The sequence below is a fragment of the Lissotriton helveticus genome, chromosome 6 (genome assembly GCF_964261635.1).
Source record: "Lissotriton helveticus chromosome 6, aLisHel1.1, whole genome shotgun sequence".
Lineage (NCBI taxonomy): Eukaryota > Metazoa > Chordata > Amphibia > Caudata > Salamandridae > Lissotriton > Lissotriton helveticus.
This window is the reverse complement of record NC_136067.1, coordinates 1,841,310,386-1,841,335,789: the sequence shown is the minus strand read 5'-3', so window position 1 is coordinate 1,841,335,789 and position 25,404 is coordinate 1,841,310,386. Positions and strand designations below refer to the sequence as shown.

The 25,404-nt window shown below is 47.2% G+C and overlaps 1 protein-coding gene across 7 annotated transcripts in view; it reads left to right on the top strand.

The window, feature by feature from the left end:
- Window positions 1-22,962, top strand: part of ANGEL2 (angel homolog 2) — a 427,641-nt gene extending 404,679 nt beyond the window's left edge. For all 7 annotated transcript variants that reach the window (XM_078649760.1, XM_078649759.1, XM_078649764.1 and 4 more), the window contains one exon: window positions 22,050-22,962. In XM_078649760.1, coding sequence (XP_078505886.1) covers window positions 22,050-22,198 — 149 coding nt within the window. In that variant the 3' untranslated portion in view covers window positions 22,199-22,962. The remainder of the gene's footprint in view (window positions 1-22,049) is intronic.
- Window positions 22,963-25,404: the final 2,442 nt, after the last annotated feature.

Here is a 25,404-nt window from a genome sequence, read left to right as displayed (position 1 = left end):
CTGTAAAATGAGCATTCTCACAACCTTACCCTGTACAGGTTGGAAATCACTGAGAACCTTAAAAACACCATGAACTTCAAGTTTGAGGGCTGTAAACACTCTTGTTCTAATCAATACTACTAGTATGTTTGCACTTGGATACCATGCTGTTGGTTGTTGATACTTTTCAAACCTACTCAATTGATCAGATTATATTGAGTTTTATGTAGCACTCCTGTACTCTTGAGTAGGAGGATGCTTAACAGAGAAACGGATGCATGGATTTGTAACCGCAGAGATCTATAATAGAGCCACATCTTTTTACTTAGAGGTAAACATAAACATTCTTTACTGATGAACCTGAAAAATGTGAGCTTTTCAGTGTTGATGAAAAGATAGGAGAGAAGATTTGTTCCTTAGATCAGCTGGATTAGAGTACCAAATAGTTGTTTCAGCTCCTAAAAAAATAAACTACAGTTGATTCGGAATTTCCTCACTTCTTAGTAAAGAGAGTCTCTTTCTTAAAATTCTCCTTCGACCTGAGAAGAAGAGAGGGTTAGCCAAACACGACGGTTGATTCAGATGGAAGGTGATAGGCATCCAGTTTTAAATGTTACTGCTTCTGTTTGCAGCCACTATAGGCTAGATATGTTTGAGCAATATGGTTAAACTTCCTTGTGGAAAACATGCTGTGCCATAAAAGTCCGTGTTAAGTGGGTTAAGTGAGATTTTAGGTTCCCTAGAAGAACGCCTAAGCTAGTGTCTAGACAGGCTGGTATTTTTTTAGATGGGAAGGCTTCTAAAGAGCCCCCCCCCCCCCCCACTCCCCTCAAAGGGTGGCAGTGCACATTGGCGGCTTTAGACATTTCTTGCGTGTAGGAGGTGTTCGATTTTACTGTAAAGGGACAGGAGCGGAGAAGTCAGGTACTTTGGTTTCACTAAGTAACACCTGGTCGTTTTCTTTTGTGTTTTAAAGAAGCAGAACAAAAATGTGTTTTAAGTTGAGCTTCAGAATACTGTCAGCCACCCAAGACTGAATTCGAGAGAGTAGCGCATAGATTCAGGAGAGTGCTAGAACAATGTTAAGCGGGTTTTGGATTTACAAGGATAGCTTGTTCATTTTTTCAGCCCCGTTTTTCTTTTCTTTTTTTTTTTTTTTTTACTTAAAGATGCGTTTTCTCCTCTTTTTCTTACTCAGAGTAGGAATAAAAGGCAGGCCCAGTCTACAGTCATTCCTTGAATGTTACTTATCTTTCTTTTCTACGAGGCGCCCTCACCCTTCTTCGACTGTTTTACAAAGAAAATACTGTTTTGGTTTGTTTTTTGTTTTTCCACCAACCTAATCCCAACGACTTCATGCTTGTTTGAGACCAGTAAATGTGTTTGTGCTACATTACCTTCTGTTCATTTCAAGCCTGCTCTCCCTTAATCAAGTTCATTAAAATACAAAAATGTCCACAGGCCTTCGAAAAGCACTTAAAATGCATCAGGTGAATTGTCTTCTGCATTGGTATTCAGTTCAGGTGATAATGTGAAAAACAATAGATAAGTGCACAGTGGTTGGTGAATAGACATCCGCCCCCACTTTAGGTTCTCTGTTCTTTTCTCTGTCTGCATCATGGCAGTTACACTTTGTTCACTTAGCACTCTACCACTATATGATTTCTGTTCCAGATATTACTGGGCACGTACCAATCCTACTGGTGAGCTCTTTTGTACGTGCTGGAGCTTATTGCTCAGTGAAATATCTGTGTGCCCCTTTTTAGGCTTCGCCACTGTGGGCGTGTACTATTTTTAATTTTTTTTTACATGGCTGTTTTTCATCATTTGTTCGATCGTCCTGGTCCCGCATGGTTGTATCCCGCTGTCCGTTCGCCCCCCCCCCCCCCCTCGTGACTCCCGCTGTGCGTGTGCCCGCCCCAGCTGTCACACGGGGCACCTCTAGCCGTATCTCATTTACAGACGGTCTTCATGACATCATCTGTGTATATATCGATGTATTTTCTCCATGGATCTAATTACCTAGCTCATCAGTTCGCTCGCGGCTGGAGGTGTGAGTTCACCCCATCAAGTAGCATCTTCGGGTTCTTTTAGAGTTCCGCTATCGGTAAGTGTGTTTTTGCAATTCTACTGAGTCCTGACATACCATCATAGTCTTGATAACAGCATAATGGCGAAGTTCTGAGCCCTTATTGTGGCTGTGCATTAAGTCGCCCCTTGCAATTGTATGAGACCTCACTACTCCACATATAGAGGTCTCTGCTTTGTTTTTCTTTCGAGTTGGATACATACATCGAGCATGTTATTTTCTTTAAAAAGGTAACTTTTCCCATTGTCTGACAGATCGACACTTCTATTATGTTGCTTCCCTATATCTGACTGCTTAAACATTAGTAGGCATCAGAACTTTATATAATAGATTGAAAGTACTAAGCGTAGTTTCCACATATCATTAATTGAAGCATTTAATATATTCGGGAATCATAGTTACCTTCAACGACGCCATCAACCTGCCCACTACGGCTTTTTAATTGGACACTTCTCGGATTCGAGAAAGGAGCATTGCCTTACAGGTAATTAGTTTGTTGCCTGCATTCTATGCCATTGTGGACGCAAATACGAATCCACTTTTATAGTCTCCCGTTACCTGCTTTCTTTCACTGTTTAGATCTGGCATTTCAGCTCGCAGGTAGTGAATCATCCTTTCACCATTACATCGTCTTTCAACATCTCAAGACCACTTATGTCGCAGCGTTTCTTTATTTGGAATACCTTTGAAATATCATTAGGCAATTATCCATTGAAATCTTGAACCTTGTGACTAGTTACTAGCATCTTTTCAACCAACAGAGATTATCAGGGTTATTATTGAGTGGCACCCTTTTAGCTTTGTCCATCATTGATATTTTCAGAAATACTAATCGAGCGGCAGCATTTTTAAATCGTTGAGACTCCTAGCCGTTGAGACTCCTAGCCTTGAGGACTTCAGATTACAGGCACACGATGAGTCTTTTCCCCCTGCACTCGTATCCTTGCCCCCTCACTACTTAAACAAAATATAAATACACCAACCCCCCCCTCTTGCCCCCCCCTCTCCTCCCCTCTCCTCACCTTCCCGCCCCCTCTGTCCCTTTTCATCACCTTTAATTTGTCCTTTCCCCTTTCTTGTTCCCGCCCTCGGCATGGCACGATCGGCTGGCCGTCCCGCATGCCGGAGTGTACACGCTGAGATATAGTATGGTGATCAGCTGTTTAGTACGATCGGCACACAGATCAGATGTGTGCACTGCAGCGAAGGGATGTCTCTCCCTGGACCGATCGGGAGTTTGTCTTTATCTATGTCTGGCCATCCCGCAATTTTTTGATTTATGCACGTTGCAGCAGAGGGGGGCATGAGCTGAGGTACAGTGGTGTGGGTCTTTGGGGAGGTGATCTGCTGTTTTTGGGGGCGATCGTACCAAGTCGAGCTGCAGCTGAGTGGCGTATCCCTCCTTTGGGTAATCAGTTGTTTTTTTGTGTCGGCTACGGCTGACTGTCCCGCAGTTTGGCTTTGCACGCAATTACGCCATCGATTCATTTGCAGTTTGCCACCCAGGGTAATCTCGACCATATAGATTTCATGTCCCTGGCAGCAGGATGGGGGAGGCAGACAATACATTTTCCCTGTGATAGTTTGTATTCCTCTGGACTGCTTTCTTTGGTATTTCGCTGGACCTGGCTTTCTACTTGTCCTACCTAATCCTCTGAGAAGGACTGCCTAGAGCCTGCACAACCTTTACATCGCATTGGAACAGTTTTACTCTGTAGCAGAAGTTTTTGCTGTTTCTTGTCCCTCATCGTGAGTGACTCTTGATGAAGCTACCTGAAAAAGATGGGAGGGCACACAGGTCTATAGGAGGCCTCTGGCTGAGTTGAAGATTGGGAGGGATGAACTTTTAAATAGGGATCCATTTACTTACTACACCGCTTGCGTTTTAGCATGTCTTTATGGAGTGCTTCAGCCACGATGAGTCGCGCGTCTGCCTATCTTTTAATGCTTATGTGAGTTCGATTGTAGAATTATTTGCAGATTATATTTTGGTTCTGAGGCTTTTTGTGGAGCTCTGCGTGTTTGTTGATTGATTTCTTCGGAGGGTCAGTCACTGTTACATAGGTGTAGAGCGCCTGCAAAGGTGCGATTCAGCGTGGGCAGTGCACATCTAGAAGGGAGGCTCCTCTGATTCACACGAGGCAGGTCCTCTCCTCTGCCACTTCCCCTGACATTTTTTACCAGTTTTGATTCCATAATCTGTGGTGGTGATGTTTTTTTAGAGTGTTTCCTATGGTGGGACAGCTGACTGTGCCCAGTTTCACAAGAGGCGGTCCTCTTCTCTGCTACTTCCCCAGACTCTTTGTTCAGTTTTATTTCCATAATTTGTAATGGTGATGTGTTTTAGAATGTTTCCTCTAGTGGGACAGCTGACCGTACCTGGAGCACCGCCGGTTGGTATAGGCACTGCTCGTTGGTACCAGGTGTATAGGGCAGAGACACAGAGGTAACCTAGGCACAGACAGTTGGAAATACACTAAGCTCTGCCCCCCTTCTATCACTCGTCGATTATAGGTATGCACACAAAACAACCATCATTTATTATTAATTCCTATTTGTAGAGCACAGACATAGCATCTTAGTGTTTCAAGGTACCAGGGCCAGCAAGGAGATTGGGTGGGTTGATGCCTGGAGTCACATGGTGCAGGGGAGCTAACTTAACGCCCACCTTATCGGCCGCTGGAAATATAGATGAGGATGGTTGCCGATTGGGAATCCACCAATGGTTTGTTCAGAATAGCCAAGCACTGGAAACATGGCTGTGCTTGCTTCCCTGCCCCCTGGCTGTGCTTGCTTCCCTGCCCCCTGGCTGTGCTTGCTTCCCTGCCCCCTGGCTGTTCTTGCTTCCCTGCCCCCTGGCTATGCTTGCTCCCCCGCCCCCTGGTTCCCCTTCCCCTGGCTGTGCTTGCTCTCCTGCAACCTGGCTGTGCTTGCTCCCCTGCAACCTGGCTGTGCTTGCTCCCCTGCAACCTGGCTGTGCTTGCTTCCCTGCCACCTGGCTGTGCTTGCTTCCCTGCCCCCTGAGTGTGGGTGTGTGTGGCTCTGGGTGGGTGTGTGTGTGGCTCTGGGTGGGTGGGTGTGTGTGGCTCTGGGTGGGTGGGTGTGTGTGGCTCTGGGTGGGTGTGTGTGGCTCTGGGTGGGTGGGTGTGGCTCTGGGGGTGTGTGTGTGTGTGGCTCTGGGGGTGTGTGTGTGTGTGGCTCTGGGTGTGTGTGTGTGTGTGGCTCTGGGTGTGTGTGTGTGTGGCTCTGGGTGTGTGTGTGTGTGTGTGTGTGGCTCTGGGTGTGTGTGTGGCTCTGGGTGTGTGTGTGGCTCTGGGTGTGTGTGTGTGTGGCTCTGTGTGTGTGTGTGTGTGGCTCTGGGTGTGTGTGTGGCTCTGGGTGTGTGTGTGTGTGTGTGTGTGTGTGTGTGGCTCTGGGTGGCTCTGGGTGGGTGTGTGGGTGTGTGTGTGTGTGTGTGTGGCTCTGGGTGTGTGTGGCTCTGGCTCTGGGTGTGTGTGGCTCTGGCTCTGGGTGTGTGGGTGTGTGTGTGGCTCTGGCTCTGGGTGTGTGTGTGGCTCTGGCTCTGGGTGTGTGTGGCTCTGGCTCTGGGTGTGTGTGGCTCTGGCTCTGTGTGTGTGTGTATGTGTGTGTGTGTGTGGCTGGGTGTGTGTGTGTGTCTCTCTGGGTGTGTGTGTGGCTCTGGGTGTGTGTGTGTGTGGCTCTGGGTGTGTGTGTGTGGCTCTGGGTGTGTGGGTGTGTGTGTGTGGCTCTGGGTGGGTGTGTGTGTGTGTGGCGCTATGGGTGGGTGTGTGTGGCTCTGGGTGTGTGTGTGTGTGTGTGGCTCTGGGTGTGTGTGTGTGTGTGGCTGGCTCTGGGTGTATGTGGCTGGCTCTGGGTGTGTGTGTGTGTGGCTCTGGGTGTGTGGGTGTGGTAGTAACTGCTGTCTGCTGAGCTTGTCCGTAGGGTACAATAGGTCTCACATTTGCGAGAGATTAAGCTAATGGCAATGTAAATGACAATGCCATTTATTTATGTTTTCAAAACCAACACATAAATACAAATGTTGTCATTTACAATGCCAATAGCTCTAACTTTTCCAAAGGCGAAACCATTGCATTGTAAATGCTTGTTAATCATTACAGTGCTTTGGTGCCTAAATCAGCTTAGAAACAGTTCCTGGCACACATACTGTAGCAGTAGATCTGAGTCTTAATAAGCAGTGCCTGAAGAAAACTGGACTACGGCAACACACTCTATGCAGGCACCACCACTGAACTCATTTAAAGACTCCAGTCGTTCTGTAACGCAGCCGCCAGACTGAGCCTCAACCTCCCCAAGAGACCCCACATGACCCAACACCTCCGCTGGCTCCCTGTCCAGAAGAGATGCCATTTCAAGCTCCTGACTCATGCCTACAAAGCCCTCCATGACCAAGGACTCACCTATTTGAACCAATGTCAGCACTTCCACTATTCCCCCCCCAGAACCACGCACACACCGATGCCGCGCCGGAGGACGCTCCTTACCCCTACTCGCTGCCAAAGCCTGGAACATACTCCTCCCCCCCCCCCCCCCCCCCTCCCCTCCACCTCCGCACATCACTTGCTGACTGACTTCAGGAAGGGGCTCAAGACCTGGCTCTTCTAATCCAAATGCCACCTCATTACTATGGCTGTTGCAAAGTATCTTTGAAATGTGTCCTGGATGTCCGTTGTTTTATTGTACTTGTATCTAGGAAGATCCCTCTATTCAAACTCCAATTGACAATGAACAATTATTTAGTTAACTAAGATAAGGTGTATATTTGAGTTTTGCTTCGAAGCAACCTGAACAAACGGTGCCGTTACTGTAGATAAAAGTGGAGCCCTAAGCAAGCACATGAGAATCTGGGTGTAACTTTGCCTGTAAACATTTTTATGTGTCATTGTTTAGTAGTGTATTGAGTTAAATCCCTGGAATGGGGAATTATCATGTAGGGCCGATTTTTAACTTCCTAAAACCCACCTAGGCTTGCCAATTACTTGGTGTTTAACACAGACATCCAAAAAAACTGGTTCACGACAAAAGGTGGTCCTTTCAAATGTTGACACTTATTTAATACAACTTTTTGAATTAAGTTTTGGGGTTCGGAGTGTGGTGTACTAGAATTCTAAAACTATCTTTCATGTTATAGGTTTTGCATAGTGTATAACATCCACAGTTGATGGGTAACTTAGTGTCAGTTATTACTTGTGCCCCCTCTGCACCTGGTCGTTACGAATTCTTGCTTCACAGATCAGTTACTTTTTGGCAAATAATTGACTGTTACTTTGTAAACACAAGTGTCCTGGTGATCTAAGCACAAAATAGGAACTCCTCCTGTGTGTTCAGCCTACTTTTATTTTGCAAAATGAAAGGATGGAGAGTGTTGTACAATTAACATTTTGTTAGCATTCTTTGAGAAAAATTAATCATGCAGGCTTGTCACACTTAAGTCCATTAGAAAATGAGTATTTTATATGAATACCTTGTAGCGAACATCAAATGCACAGTAAGGCCAACCTGCCTGATGTATCTAGGCAGGTGGGAAATTGGTTAAAATGGCTGTGGATTTAAATGCTGAGATTTATCGGACGAGTGGGAAGGAGTATTTGGGGATTCTAAGGAGATGTTATGGCAGATGTGCAATTTGCTGAGGACAAATGTACCTTGGACAGGTTGAGATGATGAGCCCTGTTTTATTGTGGTGTGTTTGAGAGCAGTGAATGATGAGGGACTAAATGGTATTGGTGTTACCAGGATTGACCATAACATTGAGTTTAGATATCCAGTATCGAATGGCAGTTGTTCATATGTTTGGACAAAATCTTTAATGGTGGAGGAGAAAATGTTGAGAAGATAAATCAATCCATTCATCATGAATTCTAACGTGCGGCTAATCACCAGATAGGGTATCCATGCGCTCGCAGGTCTTGAGGGCCATTCGGAATTCCGGAAGTGAGGTGATGGTCCAGAGGTGTGTGAGGGGAGGCTATTCAGGTCTTTGCTGCAATGTGGGAGAAGGCTTGTCCTCCTCTTCTGCATCAGTAGATGAGGGGAGTATGTGGAAGTGACAGGGAGGTAGCATGTAGTGTTCTCAATGGTTGGTGGAAAGTTCAGGCTGTGCTTAATGTAGGTGGGTCCTGGTTGTGTGAAGCCTTGTGTGCATGGGTCAGCAACATGAATTGGCATCTCTTCTGTACGCGGAGCTAGTGGAGTATCCTGAGGCGGGGTGTGATGAGGGTTCGTTGAGGAGGAGCCTGGCTGCTGCGTTCTTTATGGTCTGAAGTCTCTGTAGACGGTGTGCAGCAATTCCAACGTAGAAGGCTTTACCCGTGGTCCAGTCGGCTGGTGATGAGGGCTTGTGTCACAGTGCATCTCGTGTGTAGCCGTAGCCACTTGAAGATCTTACATAACATGCGCAGAGTGAGGAACCAGGCGGATGAGACTTTGTTGCTCTGTGATTTCATGGTGAGCTTGTCGTCAATCCGCCTTAAAGCAGGTCCTGATGTCGGGGGGCATCTGTTGAAAAATGGTAAGTGGGAAAACCTGGTCAGGAAAACCCCGGCGGGCAAACCAGGGCAGCTGCAGTGTCACTGGATCAGTCTGGGACAAGCAGGAACTGGAAGCCACAGGCAAGTGGCTAGCTAGGAACTGGAGGCAACAGTTTAGTGGCAAGCTAGATTTCCAGGTGCCTAAACGGGACAAGGAATTTCAAAATTAGATGGTGTAGATATATGTGCATAGGGAATAATAAGGTGGGCTTACTACAGAACCATTAGATGGGTGTGGAGCTGGAGGACTACCAAGTAAGAACAACTAGGGGTGGAGCTGGAGGACTACCAAGTAAGAACTACGGGTGGAAGGATAAACATGAGCTCTGGCAATTCCAGTTGGTTTCGTCGTTTTGGCTTTGCAAATTCATACCTATTGGCTTTGCCAGTGCTGTTTAGCAACTGCTTTAAGTTAAAAAAATTTTTTATTCAAAATGGGTTGCATCCAAATTATATATGGTTATAACATGAATTTTTCTCACATCCAGACAGTAAAAAAGCATATGCCTCAGTGCCAGGATTTCCTTCCCTGCAATGGGACTACTGGATAAACTTAAGTAGTATGTGAAATTCTTCCTTTAATAAAGGGGCATCCCTTCAGATACTTGGAGAAACATGGTTCAATTCAGCTACGTACAATGATAACATTCACCCAAGCCTGACCTTGTGCCACATCCCCTATAGGGTGCAGTGTCCTACTCGGTGCCATGGCACACCCTTAACTTGGTGGTCCATGCACAAACTGGGACAGTGAATTCTATTCAGAGTGCAGGTTTGAACTTGCGCTAGTACTTAGAATTGTGGATTAATGAAAGGTAGCCCTGTTGTTGGTACATTTAAGGGGGTCATAACACAACAGGAGCCAAGAGGGGAAAAGGGACACAGGTTACCCTCCACTCACCGTACTATCATCAAAAAAACCTGTCCCATCTGTAATAGGCTCACTCAAAACAACACCTGCCTCCTAATTAGTGAGGATATTTATAGTACACGGTATTTCTGTGTTACTAACAGGGTGTGCCTATCTCATTTCTAAAATCATTGTTGTGTCTGTCTTCACGTATTCCAAACACTCTTCCAATTCTGAAGGTGTACTAAAACAGTGTGTGCAAGGTGGGAAGGGACCTCAAGGAAACAACCACCAAGGAACTGCTGACAAGTATTTGCCAGTGTGTTCCACTTATCATCATCGGCTCCTTCCCACCACAATTTTTTTTGTAAATGAACGTGTAAGTAATGTGTAAAACTTAACAGTGAAACTAACTGATCAAACCTACTGCAACCCAACCCCCTGCGCTAGAGCACCTACACTCACTGTTCTAACCCGCTAAAACTGAGCTAGATATCACTAGCACTGTGATAAACTTTATTCGCTGCTGGGTATCTTCTCACATTAAAAACAGAAAGCTACTGTTGAGCTTGGTTTTAACATATATGAAGCCAACATGTTTTGTTGGAACACAGACACAAAGACAACATATAAAGACACACAAAGTGACACTGATTAATGGTTGCCCAAAGTAATTGTTATTCGATTGTAATGTAATTGGTCAGTGAACATCAAATTTTACCTGGTGTTTGCCACTCGCTGGCATACCTGCAGCCAACAATGTAGCGGACGTGTATATATATCAACGTTTAGTGGTCCCAATCACGTTCCGTCAACCTGTAACGGCATACACATACACACTGCCAATACAGGGCCACAAGGTTTCTACTGGTTCACCCGTTGTATATGATTTTCATCGCTCTGTCATTCACCCCACATCATTCTTCAGCCACACCAAACCTATGTGGTCCATCTCAGCGCACCATCTCCTCGTGGCACTTGTATATTCTGCCCGCCACCTCTATTTTCATGGACCGCAACGCTAGTATCACTCCCTTCTCTGTACACGGACCCAACCATCGCATCCATTCAATCGGCATGACTGGCGAATAGAGTATTGCGCCCGCTTGGTTTTTTAGTAGCCAATGCCAAGCATGCCTCGTAGCGTTTAATGAGTCCACTATACCAGTCCTGCGGTCTACCTGCTCCATGATTACCGCGGCAGGGTTACTGGGGCAGCAAATAGTAGGTAGGGTACCCCCTCTCCACCATGGATCCACGCATGCAGGTGCGCTCCCTGCGACACCCTATAATATAGTTCAAAATCTGGTGCACCCAGGCCGCCCAGATGATATGGAAGCGTGAGTACCCCCCACTGCACCCGGGCTTGCTTACCGGCCAAGGCTAACTTGAGCATTAATTGTCTCAATCTATGGAAGAAGGTGCGTGACAAAACCAAGGCAATATTAGTGAAGAGAAAAAGGAGTCGGGGCAAGACCACCATTTTCATAAGATATACGTCCCATTAGTGATAACTGGAGCCGAATCCACAATTCCACGTCATCCTCTAGCTTAGATATGGCTGTGCCGTAATTTTCCCGGAATATGATATCCGCCTCCGTATGTAAACGAATGCCCAAATACCTCACTGAGTCTACCGTCCAACGGAGGGGGTAGTCCATCTCGAATTCTACGGTAGCAGGCGTGAGCGGAAAAACCAGAGACTTCTCCCAATTGACTTTGAGACTAGACAGAGCGCCAAATCGAACAACTTCCCTAATAACTGCCGTCAAGTTCTCTTCAGGTTCTCTAACATAAAGGAGTGTGTCGTCTGCGTATGTAGAACCTACAATCCTTTAGGTGGGAAATCCAATACCCTCATTCCCATGATATTCCCTCAAAGCACAAGCTAGTGGTTCCGCCACCAGGGCGTATAGGAGCGGGGAGAGGGGGCCTCTAGTGATATTGAACGTGGCAGTGACCAAATCTCCGATACACACTCGGGCCGTAGGCTCATGATACAGAATACCCAGCATGTGCAGGAATAATAACAAAGGTGAGTGGTCGGAGAGTGTACGTGGCAACACAGTACATTGCCGCACCTGGCTAAACATTGAGGTAGATGCGAACCAATAGTCAATTCGCGTGTGTATATCATGGAACGCCGAGTAGTGTGTATAGCCCCCCCCTCCCCGCAGTCCGCGCACGCCACACATCACACATATCCAGGCTCACCATCATTTCCTCTATTTTCCTCGCAGCTGCAGCAGGTTGTCTTGGGCGGTCCCGCTGAACGGTCTAGCTCTGGGTTCCTGACTACATTAAAGTCCCCTCCCCACAGTATCCGAGTATCGCCATACTGGGATACAATCCTAGCTAAGTCACCCAAAAACTCAGGACAGTCATAATTAGGCCCATAGACATTTACTAGCAAAAAATCCACTCCCCACCCACTACACCTTGACATAACATACCTTCCATCCGAATCCTCTCAGAGCATTTAAAGAGCAATCGACGACCTAGGGTTGGCCCAACTCAACACCTCCCTTGCATGAGTGGTAAACCCCGCCGCATTTATGCTACCCTCGAGCGCCCTCAGCTTGAGCATAGGACTGGTGTTGGGGAGGTGTGTCTCCTGTAGAATAGCCAGGTCCACCTTATGTCTATAGAAATAATTCAGGACCTTACACATTTTTCGATGGTCATTCAACCCCCTAACATTCCAGGACAGTTACCCGCAACCTGCCCTCACACTCATAGGAGTCAGTCGTGTCACGTGTCATCGACTATGCCATACGACACAATCTCACAGCCACAATATGAAAGTGCCATCCAAGCATGCATTAACTGCGTACAAAACAACCCACTTCGAACAAGACCCACCCATGTACCGCTTCCCCTGTAACACCCCCCCCCACCCACAGCAGACATCCCCCCCAACATGGCCGCATGAGTCCCCAGTCCAGTCCCCCATCCCTCATACCCCCCTTACCCTCCACCAACATGAAGAAGGTAAATAGAGCAGTGCCAGGGACTCGCAAGCGGAGGTGGCTCTCTGATGATAACGAAAACCAACTGGTTACAACTAAGATACCCAGTGCCAGCCCACCCCAGACATCATAACCATATATATGCAGCTTATCGCTCTGCAAACCGTACCTCAAAAACTCAGCATAACTGTTCCCCGCACGCTATGTAACAAAACGAAGAATAATATCACGGTTATGCAAACTTTGTACCCTCGCCTAGGTCAGGCATGTCCTCCACCACATCGTGCCCGTGCAGCTTCAACTTTACCAAAGTATCTATCACCCCGGCTCACAGGGTCAATAGAAGCAAGACTAATCCCCGGTGCCCCCATCTTCCCCACTGCACCATTCATAAGTCATCTTATTTGCAACAATTTCCGATGTATTTGTGCAGTCTTACACATGGACATTCTCCCTGAAGATGCCAGCTATCCCGCCCTGCCACCCCCTATGGCACTCAGCACTCTTATAGCTACCAGCCATAGCCACTTAGTCCTGCTTATCCAGCGCTGACTCCTCCGTGTCCTCCCGTCTGTTCTGCTCCAGGCCGGGCCCCCGCTCTTTTGCCCAGTTCTTTATGGCAGAGTGGGCTAAAGAACGGTGATGGGTCAAACCCAGATCTTTTGACTGGGTGTGAGTGTTTGATTGGTTCAGATGCTCCGTCCATCACCACCCCCTTTTGTACCGCAGTTCTTTATGGCTTTTTGCAAAAACTGAAGGATCAGTGAAAATGTGCAATCTGCCCTGTCGATTGACTCGGAGTTTTGCCGGGTACAGCATTGCATAATCCACTCCCATGTCACGCAACTGTCGCTTGAGCGGTACAAAGTGTCTGCGTGCTTCTTGGACTCTAGCAGTAAAGTCAGGATACAGAGCCAACTCCGAACCTTCTTCTCCCTAGCAACCCTCAGAGCAGCATCCCGGTCCCGATAGTTGAGTAATTTTGCGATGATCGGGCGCGGCGCAGCGCCGGCCTAGGACCCAGGGCTCTGTGAGCTCTCTCTACCACAAACATAGCCGAGAAGACATTATCGCCCAGCAATGTCACCAGCAACTTTTCCATGAACTGTTCCATATTTCCCGTAGCCGTCGTCTCCGGTAGGCCTACCCAGACGCAGGTTACAGCGCCGAGAACGCGCCTCGATGTCTTCAGTCTTATCTTGTAATACTCTCAGGAACTTTCCCAGCTGTTTGTGGTCGGCATCCTAAGTAGTGTGCGCCTCTTCCACCTCCGTTAGGCGCCTCTCCGACATGTCCAGTCGTTCCGCTTGTTTATCCAGGCGCTCCCCCATCCTATCCATACGGTAGGTCAAGGCATCCATTTTCGCGCCTAGAGACGTGATTCCGCCCTGCAGGGACTTCTCCATGGTTCTCAGCATGCTCCGAATATCAGGCTCCTCCTCATCTTGGGACTGTGATGCCCCCCTGGACACCCTGTCTGTGGCGGGGTCCTGAGATTTCGCCCGCTTTTGTTCAAAGGTCAATTTCGTCTGAGTCCTGTCACCCTTACCCAGGCTGCCAGTCCAGACCCGCTGCGGCTCAGTCTTCGCCTCCCAATTGCTTCTCCTACACGTCCAATAAGAAGGCCACAATCCCAAGGCTCCAGGCACAGACCCCCTTAAGCGTAGCACCCCCTTTCTCACCAGCCGGTCAGGGCGTGGGCAGCCAAGCAGATAGTAAGCCTGTCCTATATGTGCTAAGTAGGGCCCAGTACGGCCTCCGCGTAATCAATCCCCTTGGGAGGTCCAGCGCAGCTGTCCTGTCAGCTTGGACTGTAAACTGCTCTCACAGAATCATGTTTCATGTGGAACACCCTTCTTCACGCCGGGCTATGTCGATCCCGACCCCTCTATTCCTCGTGGAGCTGATATTTCCTTGCAGGCAGCCAGACCCCAATCCACATGGGGCACACCAGGGCCAAGACAGGGTATCTGCATGCGCCTCTGTCCCAACAAGGTCTGAAGGGCAGCACCACACTCACCGCCTCTCACCAAGCTACCTCGCAGTCCGCCATATTCCCTCCACGTGTGGGTCCTCAGGCCTCACCGCTTTGCCCCGCTCACCATTGCACCATCAGAGGTCCATACAGCCCTCCAGGGAGGAGCAGCGTAGTCCTGTCCCGTCCTCACGCCTCGTACTTTCACTCGTCTGGGCACTCACTATTTGCGCCACTGCGCTCCCGACCTCCAGTTCCCGACCGCCACCTCCAAGAGCCGCCAGGCCGCAAATCCAGAGACGTTGCTCGGCCGTTTCGCTACTGTGGGCTGGGGATCCGCAGCCTAGCCGCCACGAGTCTAGCCGCAATCCGAGCTGAGCCGCCAGCACTCCGATCGTCAGCTAGATCCTGCCAGACTGCTCCGGACTCCAACTCGCTGCCCAGAAGCTATATACGGGGAAACAGCAGCCTCGTTAGCTGCAGGATATTTGATGAATAGAGTGATGCCTCGGGAGAGCTCAGAGCTCAGGCGGCCATTTCGTCTCCGAGCAAGCTCCGCCCCCACTTGACACCCATTCTTACCAGTCTTCTTTGTAGCAGCTTTGTGGGTACACTGTGCCACTTGTAGGTAGTGCAGTTAGTATGCCTCATGACATCTATGTCATTGTACGTGGCTGTAATATGATGTGGTGAAAGCAGCACAAGATTCCTGCATTTGCTTAGGGCCACACTCCCAAAAGGGATTCCCTCCTTGTGCCTATTTTGCACATACCTAATCTATTTTACAGAAGTGGCAGCTCTGGTGTCTGCAACCCATTCTGTAATCCCAAAGTGTCCCATTGGCGCAAGCAAATGGCACACCTGCCCTTACTGTCCCCGGACGCTTCTTTTTATACGGCTTCTGGTGACCAGAGACGCTTAGATTGACACATTCCTTGATGATTGCAAACGTCAGCCCTTTGGGTTCCTCGGAATACAATCTGTGATTGCATGGATTGGAGTGGCTGAAATGAGGCTTTGATGTGAAGTGGGAGGCCATGCTTAGGCTCCCCCTCCTAGAGTTTAATTTAACCCCAGGGACCACCGCCCCCCCTGGGCTTCCACCTCCCTGGGACTTTAACTTTTATTAATGGGTAGGGAGCACAGGGACCCATCAGCCCCAGGGACTGCACCGCCATGGGGCTAAATAAGAAATGAATGCGGGGGGCACGCCACATTCCCCATTAAAAATGCTCTCGCTTGTTCAAAGCGGAGCAGAATTTCTTTTGGACGGAGAGAGCTGCATGTTAGCAGCTCCCTCTGTCCAAAAGCAATGCTGGCTCCCGCATGATACGGGGAGCCAGCAGGGACCGCGGCGGCCTTCATGCTCCCCCGTGGTCCCCACCGTGAGCAACTGGGTGCCCTAGGCACCCAGTAGTGTGGCCAGGCCCTGGGTGTTGGGTCCTTGGGGACAAAATCAGCCCTGAAGGGGGCGGCGTGGTTCCCTTCCGTGTTTAATAAAAAATAAAGGACAGGCCTCGGGGATGGAGTCCCCAGGGTTAAAATCATCCCAGAGTAGAGGGGCTACGCTGCACCTCTTCCTCTTTAAGAAACGGCAGGCCCCGGGGGGATGGGGTCCTGGGGCTGTAATCTGCCATGGGAGGGTGTCCGCGTGCCCCCCCCCCCTTTCTAAAAATGCCTGGCTCTGAGGGATGGGGTCCCCAGGACCAAATATGGCCCAGGGAAGGGAGGGCCCACATGCCCTCTCTTCCTTTAGAATGTAAAAATAAAAAGTAAAAAGGCTACTGGCACGATGCTGGAGTCCCCTGCCCCCTTTCTGCAGCACTGCAATTGCTCCTCCTAATGTGCTGCTGGTTAGGGGGATGAAGTCCCTTTGGCTGCTGAGGGACCTTAGAAGCCAACAAGACCTCCTGTACAGCAAGTCCCACATAGCAGTACTTCCTATGTATTGCAAGTCTTTACCCACAATACAGTGTGTGACCAAGCTTGCTGTGCAAGCGAAACGCGTTACCTGGATTAAAACCAACTTCTAGTGAAATGCAAAACCTCTGAGTGATCGCTTTATTGAATTTGTAAATGTAAAAATTGTATTGGCCCTGCTTCGGGTAGGTGGTGGTCCCCGGAGCTGTGAACGGCCTACAGAGGGGGGGCGGCACGGCCCTCCCTCCTTTACATTTTATGTTTGCCCTTGTCCAAGGGAGGTGGTGGTCCCCTGGGCCCATATCGGCAATGGGGAGAGGCTCCGCTTGTGCCCCCCATATTATCTATATAAATAAGCCGACCCGAGGGCCGATGCTTAAACAAGCGCGAGATTGCACTTTTTAAAATTTACATTTTCACAGGAATTTGCAAATCTTTGCATTTAAAAAAAAAAAAAAGTCTTTTGACCCTGGCGGGGTCCCTAAGAGACGCCACCACCAGGCCTAGGGGGTCAAGGTATTTCTACCCAGCCGCCTTCTCTGTTTTTTTATGTGTTTGTTTGGGACTCTGCTGAGTTCGAGGCCCAAGATGGCTGGCAACACTTTCTGGTTGCAGCGTTGGCAGCCAATCAGATCTTTGCACGAGATCGGTATGATTCTAGTAGGGCATGCGCTTCAATATATAAAAATGTGTGTGTGTATATGTATGTATGTGTATATATGTGTGTATATATATATATATATATATGTATATATATATATATATATATAATTTTAGTTAGGACTCAGTTTCCATAGGAAATGCTTTTTTTATCTTGCTTATATCTTTGGCGCTGTTTGATGAATCTTCAACAGATTTTGCTACAAAAGTGTCCTTTTCAGTCTAGTTGTGCATGGACAGTTTTATTAGGGTGATCCATCAAGTGGGGGCCGAGAAAAGGGGGGGGGGGGGCAGTTAAAAAAAAAAGTGGGTTTCCTATGTTAATTCCCATAGAGATTTTTGACATGACTACGGCCTGAACCCCTGATTAGAATTACACCAAATTTGGCAGAAAGCTAGCTCTGGGCCAGAAAGAGCCTTTTTAGGTCTCGGCCTGCGAAAGACCGCACATGCGCATTCGAGCTGGCGATATTTAATGATGTAGGGAGAGTTTCACTAGCGGGGTTAAACCCCTCCTCTCTTTTCCATTGGCTGGCGTCACCGTTCATGCAAAACGGTGGCCAGCCATTGGAGAAGAGGTCCTAGTGACGTTCTTCTGTCTCTTTTAGCCCCGTCCTTTTCAGATTGGGTTCCTTGACTTCCTGCTGGCGTAAAAGGTTTCTTATCTTCTTTATGGGTCCAGATTGTCCCATAAAGAAGATAAGGAACCTTTTACCACAGCAGGAAGTCTGGGCACCCAGTCTGAAAGGGACAGGGCTAAAAGACAAAAGTCAGCGCTTGTTATGTATAAGACTGCAATGTTGCATTTAAAAACATGTTACATTTGCCAATGCCTCTTTTGTTTGTGTCTGTGATTGTTTCTAACTAAAGAATCCTGTTGTAATGTGCTTCTTTTTGCTCCGCTGCAGCTCGAGTGTTTACACTTTTTACAACATCGCGAGTGACTGGGTGCCGGCTTTGCGCCCAGTCGTCTCCTGTGCATGTGCTGTTTCTGTTTTGGTGTGCGCCGGAGGCGGCACCAGATCCCCGTGGCAGGATCCAGGCCTGGTTTTTGCTGCCGCCTCCGGACGAGGAGCGCCGGGGTCCGGCCTCCTCCTGTCTGTGACACGGCTGGGCCGCTGCCTCCCCTTCTCGGCTCAACCCGCCCAGGGGACCCGTCAGCAACAGCAGTTCCGCCGCCGCTTCCCCAGCACCGACCATGGCCAAGGCCGGGGAGGACACTTTAGCCCGTCGGGTTGTGAGAGGGCCCGACCCTGGCCCGCCTGGAGGGTCGCGGACTGAAATTTCTCATGTGGCAGCCGGCCGTCACTGTAGGCCGCAACTTTTTGCAGGGCTCGGTGGACGTGAACATGGGCCACTCGAGCTTCATCTCTGGCCGCCACCTGCAGCTCTTCTTCCAGGAGCCAAACTTCTACCTTCGCTGCCTCGGCAAGAACAGCGTGTTCGTGGCCGGTGCCTTTCAGAGGTGGGGGGTGCCCGCCCTGCAGCTGCCCCGGCAGTGAGTGACACGAGAGAGTGGTGGAGGGTGGCCTGCGCGCCGGGTGCTGCTGGCCTGTCAGGCGGTGGACCGAGAATCTGTCAGTCGTGGTTTGCAGGTGCAGGGGCCCAAGCAGTCTGTGACTTGTAGGTGAAGGGGCCCCTGTAATCTTAACTTGTGGGTGCAGGGTCCCAGGCAGTTGTGACTTGTGGGTGCCGGCTCCCAGGCAGTTGTGACTTGTGGGTGCAGGGGCCCAGGCATTCATGACTTGTGGGTAAAAGGGTCCTTGCAATCGTGACTTGTGGGTAAAAGGGGCCCTGGCAGTCTTGTGGGTGCAGGTGCCCTCGTAGTCTTGTGGGTGCAGGTGCCCTCGTAGTCTTGACCTGTGGGTGCAGGGGACCTTGCAGTTTTGAGGTCACAAATGTGCATGCAGCCTAGCTAGAATATGTTATGTGCAAGTGTTTGTTGATTTAGGCTTTAAGGGCAATTGCAGCGAGTGTCAGATGGGTATGTTACTTAGTAATAGATGGTTAACGTGAAGAACATTGGCATAAGATACCGGAAGTTGGCACTGACAAATCTGCTTAGAAGTCTACTTAAGTGATGGTGATTGGACTGTTAGCATATGGTTGGTGATAAGTGTAGGTGCAGTGCGTGGTAGGTGGCAATGTGTGGGCTTGGTGCCGATTGAGAGGTGGGGTTGTTGAGGACTGACAAAGCATTAAGTGTGAAGTGATGAATGTTGGTAGTTAAAAGTGGACAGGCGCTCACTGTTAATAATTAATGTAAGTTATGCATAGACTGGACCAGGTGAGACATCTCAGTTGTTTTGGAAAACATAGCTGAATCTTATTTATTAAACAAAGTGTATATATGTGCTGTTGTATGGCCCAAACTTAGACTAAAGGCAACCCTCATGAAATAATCTCATAAGATCAGGATCTGCTCAACTGGTGGGGTTTTTGAAGTTTGTTGTTTATTTAAATCGGATTTGCAAGTCTCTGAATTAAATGTATGCTGTCTAAAAAGCCACGAGTAGCATGGTGTAGGCTGTTTATTTGATGGTAATGCAAGTTTAACCTACGTTACCTACCCCGAATAACTTACGTTCCCGCACATTTCATGTCAATGAACGGGACGCGTTTTTTCTCATATGTAGAATTATCCTGTAAGTACTACTTTCGCTATAGGTTTGTATTTCCTTGTAGTCTGCAATCCCTAGCTATGTCATTCTCCAGAGCAGATACGTACTGGCGTGGGTGTGTGTGTATGTGTGTGTGGCTTTCTGTGTGTGTGTGCGTGCGTGTGTGTGTGTGTGTGTGTGCGTGTGTGTGCGTGGCTCTGTGTGTGTGTGTGGCTCTGTGTGTGTGTGTGGCTCTGTGTGTGTGTGTGGCTCTGTGTGTGTGAGTGTGGCTCTGTGCGTGTGTGTGGCTCTGTGTGTGACTGTGTGTGTGTGGCTCTCTGTGTGTGTGTGTGTGTGTGTGTGTGTGTGTGTGTGTGTGTGCAAATACAATAGGTCTCGCATTTGCGAGAGATTAAGCTATTGTCATTGTAAATGACAATGCCATGAATGTATCTGTTTTCAAAACCAACACATAAATAAAAATGTTGTCATTTACAATGCCAATAGCTCTAACTTTTGCAAAGGCGAGAACGTTGCATTGTAAATGCTTGTTTGTTATTTGGTATAAATCAATTCAGTATTTTTGCAGATATTAAAGGAAAACCACATTTTTATATATATATATAAGCATGAGCCCTCCTAGAATTATACCGATCTCGTGCAAAGATCTGATTGGCTGCCAACACTGCAACCAGAAAGTGTTGGCAGCCATCTTGGGCCTCGGACTCAGCCGAATCCCAAACAAAAACATTAAAAAAAGAGAAGGAGGCTGGGTAGGAATACCTTGATCCCCTAGGCCTGGTGGTGACATCCCAGTTTCCAAAGGGAGCGCACATCAGAAAAGTGAGAACAAGGTTCAAGTCCCACTGAGGCATCATGAAAGGAACTGGAGGAAACATATGAGTGATGCCCTTCAAAAACCTATGTACAACCGGGGACTTGAACCAAGAGGGCTGATCAGGTAGCCTTAAGAAAGCGGAAATGGCCGGGAGGTAGCCCTTCAGAGTGCCCAAAGCAGAGCCCTGCTGGGCAAGAGAAAGAAGAAAGAGGAGAGCCTCTGAAAGAGGGGCAGAAAGGGGATCCACAGCCTTTGCTGTGCACCATGCCACAAATTTGTTCCACCTGCAGGCGTTTACCGATTTTGTGGAGGGATGTTTGGCTGCCAGAATGACGCACACTTGTTGACTGGTAAATGTTATAATGCAAACACAAGGAGATGATGGACGGAATGCTGGAGCTTTTCAGACACTCACACCAGTCACAGATCTGGGTTGAATCCATCATTCTTTAGCTCACTTTGCCACCTCAGTTTAGATTCAACTATATGCAAATCAGTCTTGACCCTGTGCCTCATGGGAACAGTCCAGCCCGAACTGCCAAGCCAGGTCTTCCCTGAAACGGGAACAAGCATCCTGGGACCGGTTTCGGGGTAACACCACTCACAGGCCAGGCTAGCTTGATTCCAGTGGGGCAAATGTTATAATGCCTAAAAGAGGAGTAGCACGCAAACTTGTACACTGAGCCAAATGTAATGTAAATGTAATGTAAATTGATACTTGTATAGCGCACTACTCACCCGCAAGGGTCTCAAGGCGCTTGTACGAATACCGCTGTGGAACCCATCCTGGCTTTCCCTGTGAGGTGTCCACTCCTGGGCACCCCCAAGGTGGAGGCCAGGCATCCTTAGCGTTGTGGGGGCTGTTGTGGAGATTAAGCAAGCTATTGCCCAGATTTGCAGAGTGGGACTCCATGATTGGAATAGGCACCGACGCGAGAATTATCAGGTCCGTGGAATTTTGAGCCCAAGACCCGCCGAGGCGGGAAATTGAACCCTGGTCCCGGGCTAGACCTCTGCATCAGGGTCTGCCGCTCTAACCATTGAGCCACACTTCTCCACTGAATACTAAATGTAGATTGCTCCACTTTAAAAACGCTGTTATGTGTTTTTTTTTAAATTTTTATCTAATATAGATGTTAATGTTATGTGTATATTGGTGGTACTTGAAGGGTACGTTTGTTGAACCAGGACTCCTGCATTCTACACTCAATGACCGATAATCATCTGGCATTGCCCCCTTTAAAAAGAACACGGTGTGGTGGCCGAGCTTTCAGTCGGCTCACTGTCAAGCTTTGGAATGACATTCCATGTTCTCTTAAAGTGATTGAACAGTATCTTCTTTTTAGAAAACAGTCAGAAACCTTCCTCTTTGAATGAAGCTGCATTCCCACCTTTTCCCGTTTACTGTAGTAATTTTGACTTCAGCGCCAGAATGCTTTTTTTGGTAACCATTTTCTAAGAATTAATACAACATTGGTATAAATAACATGGTATCCGTTGTGGAACCCTTTGATGAGCGTTCTAATATTTGTTAAAGTTGTTTTGTTTTTATTTGTTATTATATATACATATATAGATCGGTTTTGTTGTAACTTTGTTTTACAATCTTACTTCATAGGAACTACAGTGCAACGCAGGGGCTTGAAACTTCTTGGCAGACTGTCACTTCTAACAGAACATGATCTTTGGACTGTTAATGGACTTCCCAATGAAACCATTTCTTCGGATCACTTATCATTAGTCGCCAGGTTCCGCCTTGAACTCTAATATTAAGAGTTATGTGACAAGTGGGACTTCAGACAAACCCAATATCTCCGTTTTGCCACTGCTACTAAAACCCGTTTTCATTACAGGCACCAAACTACTAAGCCACTCAAAATAAAAACTGGTAATATTCAGGAATTTCTAGTTTACATTTGTTGAAAAACGAATTTTTAAGAGATTTTATTTTTTTCATAAAAGACCGCTTGCAGGATTCTTGTAAAAATGAAATGAAAAATTGAATTTGAAACTTATTTCTGATAAAGGATTGTGCCATATCGAAAAAATGTGATTTCTTTTTTCACCGAGATACTGTAAATATTTGTTGCCAGTATATTTTCTAAGGAAAAATACTGTTTAATTACGAGGTGAGTTTTTCTATGTTTGTAAGCCAATTTTAACTTTGTAGTTGTAATTGTAGCTGTGTTTCATCATTCTTTCCTACAGGTTTTTGTTTGTAATTGAAGCAAATGTAAACTGCTCTCTCTGGTAGGAGTCCTGTCCTTGTTACATTTGTGCTCATACTCTTCAATGTAAGCATTTTATTTAAGCTTAGTCTTACTGATTTGTTTTAAGATTCTTTATTGTACTATTGCTTTCCAAGTATATCTTTGACATTGTGTTGGAAATTAAACCTAATTTGAAATTCATCCTGTTCTGTAGAATCAGCTGCAGTGAGTGACAACACAAAAAATGACCTTCAAGTTCATTGTGTATATCTAGAGGAAGTGTTGACGTCCAGCACCCTCATAAAAATACTACTACATGAATAGACTGTGCATACTTGTTTTCCTTCTTCAATAACGTTGCTTAAAACATGACAACTTTTGTTCATATCCTCCTTATTTCAGGGTAATTGACAGTTATGTTGCAAACATCCACTGCCTGTATCTTTCTATCTGACATTACCGATTTTAGGTCATTTGCCGTAATTTAAGGCCTCAGCCAGACGTCAGCGATGAGCATTTGGTGAACCCCTGAATTATCTAAAGAAATGTTTAATATTGCTCATAGAATTAACCAACCCAAAAAGGACAACAAACAAACCTATGATTTTCTTGTACCAAAAATAGTGAAAAACTAGAGAATATATACTTCCCAAACTAGTATCTGCTGCCTTTATCACCACACCCCGCCCCCACCAAGAGAAAACCAAGGTTACCGGTTTCCAATCGGTGGAAGTAGAGGACCGTTTGAGCTCTGTTTAAAAAAACTTTCAAAACAGAAAGACTCCTTGCAAAACCTTGTACTTCACTGAAAGCATTGCATTGTAAGCAGTTTATCCTAAGGATAGTTAAACCCCCAACTGCATGTTGTGTGGCATGCAGTGCTTATTTATAATGGCATAACCATTATATAATTCTTAACTATGATATGTCCAAACTCTTGAACATACAATAATCACCCCTTTCATTACGAAGGCAGGGGCAAGTCAACTCTAGGCACACCAGGAACTAGTCCTCAACATTTTAACTACAAAATATAGAACATAGACTCTAATGTCAGAACCAAATCTCCTTACGTCTATTACAGGTTTCCAGTGACCACACATACATTGAAACATATATTCAATTACCAAACTGACTGGTTGGTAAGCCATTGTTCTCATATTTTGTATGCTTAGCTTTGTATCCCCTCCATGCACATATTGTGCATTCAGCAGCTGCACAGTAGTTCATGCGTCCATTCTAATCTTCCAATTTAGGGGGGCTTTAGCTTTACCAACAGCAGGCTGTGTCTCGTTTGCACCCACGAAGCCCACCCCAGGCAGTGCTGTCGGCACCCTCGTATTCAACGAACCTTCCGTACTTCCCAGAATCACCACCTTAGGGTCTGGACTGGGCAGCATACCTATGCTTTCTGCCAGGATATCCTATATCCCCACCAGATCACAGGATAGAAGGACATTCCCAGATAGCTTGAAAGAAGGTTCCTGTTGCTTCTTTACAATGAACACAGACCGGGCTGTACCCTCTGTCCATCTTTCAGATCCTTTCTGGGATTGAGATAGGTTCTATGGAAATAATTAAACTGGATAAATCTCAGATTTGAAAGGTATCGGCAGTATCCTAGATGCCATCTTGGCCTTCTGCCACGCGTCATATCCCGGCTCGTCCATCTGTTGCTCCCAAGCAACTCTTATTCCCACAAGTTGGTCACGGGTGTTTAGTATTGGGGACCTGTAAAGTTGCAATATATCCTTTCAACCGAAGGGTTCCATCACTAGCTTGACTATAGTCTGAGACCTCACCTAGCTCCTCTCTGTATTTGGATAAGGCATTTCTTAGATGTAGGTACCTGTAGAATTGGGACCTGTGTGGCCCAAACTCTACAGTGTGCTGTTAAAAAGACATGATATGTTTTTGCTCCCAGACTTCTCTCAGGGAGGATATCCCATGAAGATCCCACTACCTAAACCTGGAAAGCTGTGTTACATGTTTCAGTCAAGTACCAGTCCAGAGCAGTGATGTTTAGCCAGTTTAGTTCGCCATTTTGTGGGCATCTTGCCGACCAGAGAACTAGGACACGGGTAACCTAATCGGAGGGGGCCCACTGTACAGAAGATGCTGAATCAACCCACGGACTCAAACTCTCCACCAAGAACAGGATGCTATCTGGGTCCAAAAAGCCAGTCCGTAGTTGGCATCAACTGGGCTGTCCATTAATAAAGCCTCGGATCTGGCCCTCCCAGTCCCTGGTTGTATACTAGCATGATGCATTTCCGAAATGAAACCCTGGGTAGTCTCCCTCCATAGGAATTTTGTCTCTAGCGCCTGGAGTGCTGCAAAGAATGCTCGTGGGAGAACAAAGGGGTAGTTCTGCTATATGTAGAGGAAATGTGGAAGTGTTAACATTTTGTGACTGTGCTACTTGTTTCTTCAATGAAATAGGTAAGGTGGACCATCTCTCCAACTCCTCTCAAGGATGCCTCATGAGAGGAGCAATGTTCAAATCCCATGCCAATTGATGGTAGCAGGCGTTCTTAATCCTTGGGCATTGAAAGTAATCCTCTACTGCCCTATCTAGCATTTTAGCAGGCAACTGCGGTATAGGACCCTCAAGCTGGATATGAACCAATTTGTCCAATTCACCACTAACCTGGATGCTTCCCCAAATACATCAAAGACTTAATTAGTTGCTGAAATGAGACTGGGTTGTGGTGCCAGAATAGAAGAAAGGTGTCCGTACAAAGGAACACTCTATGCGTCCTC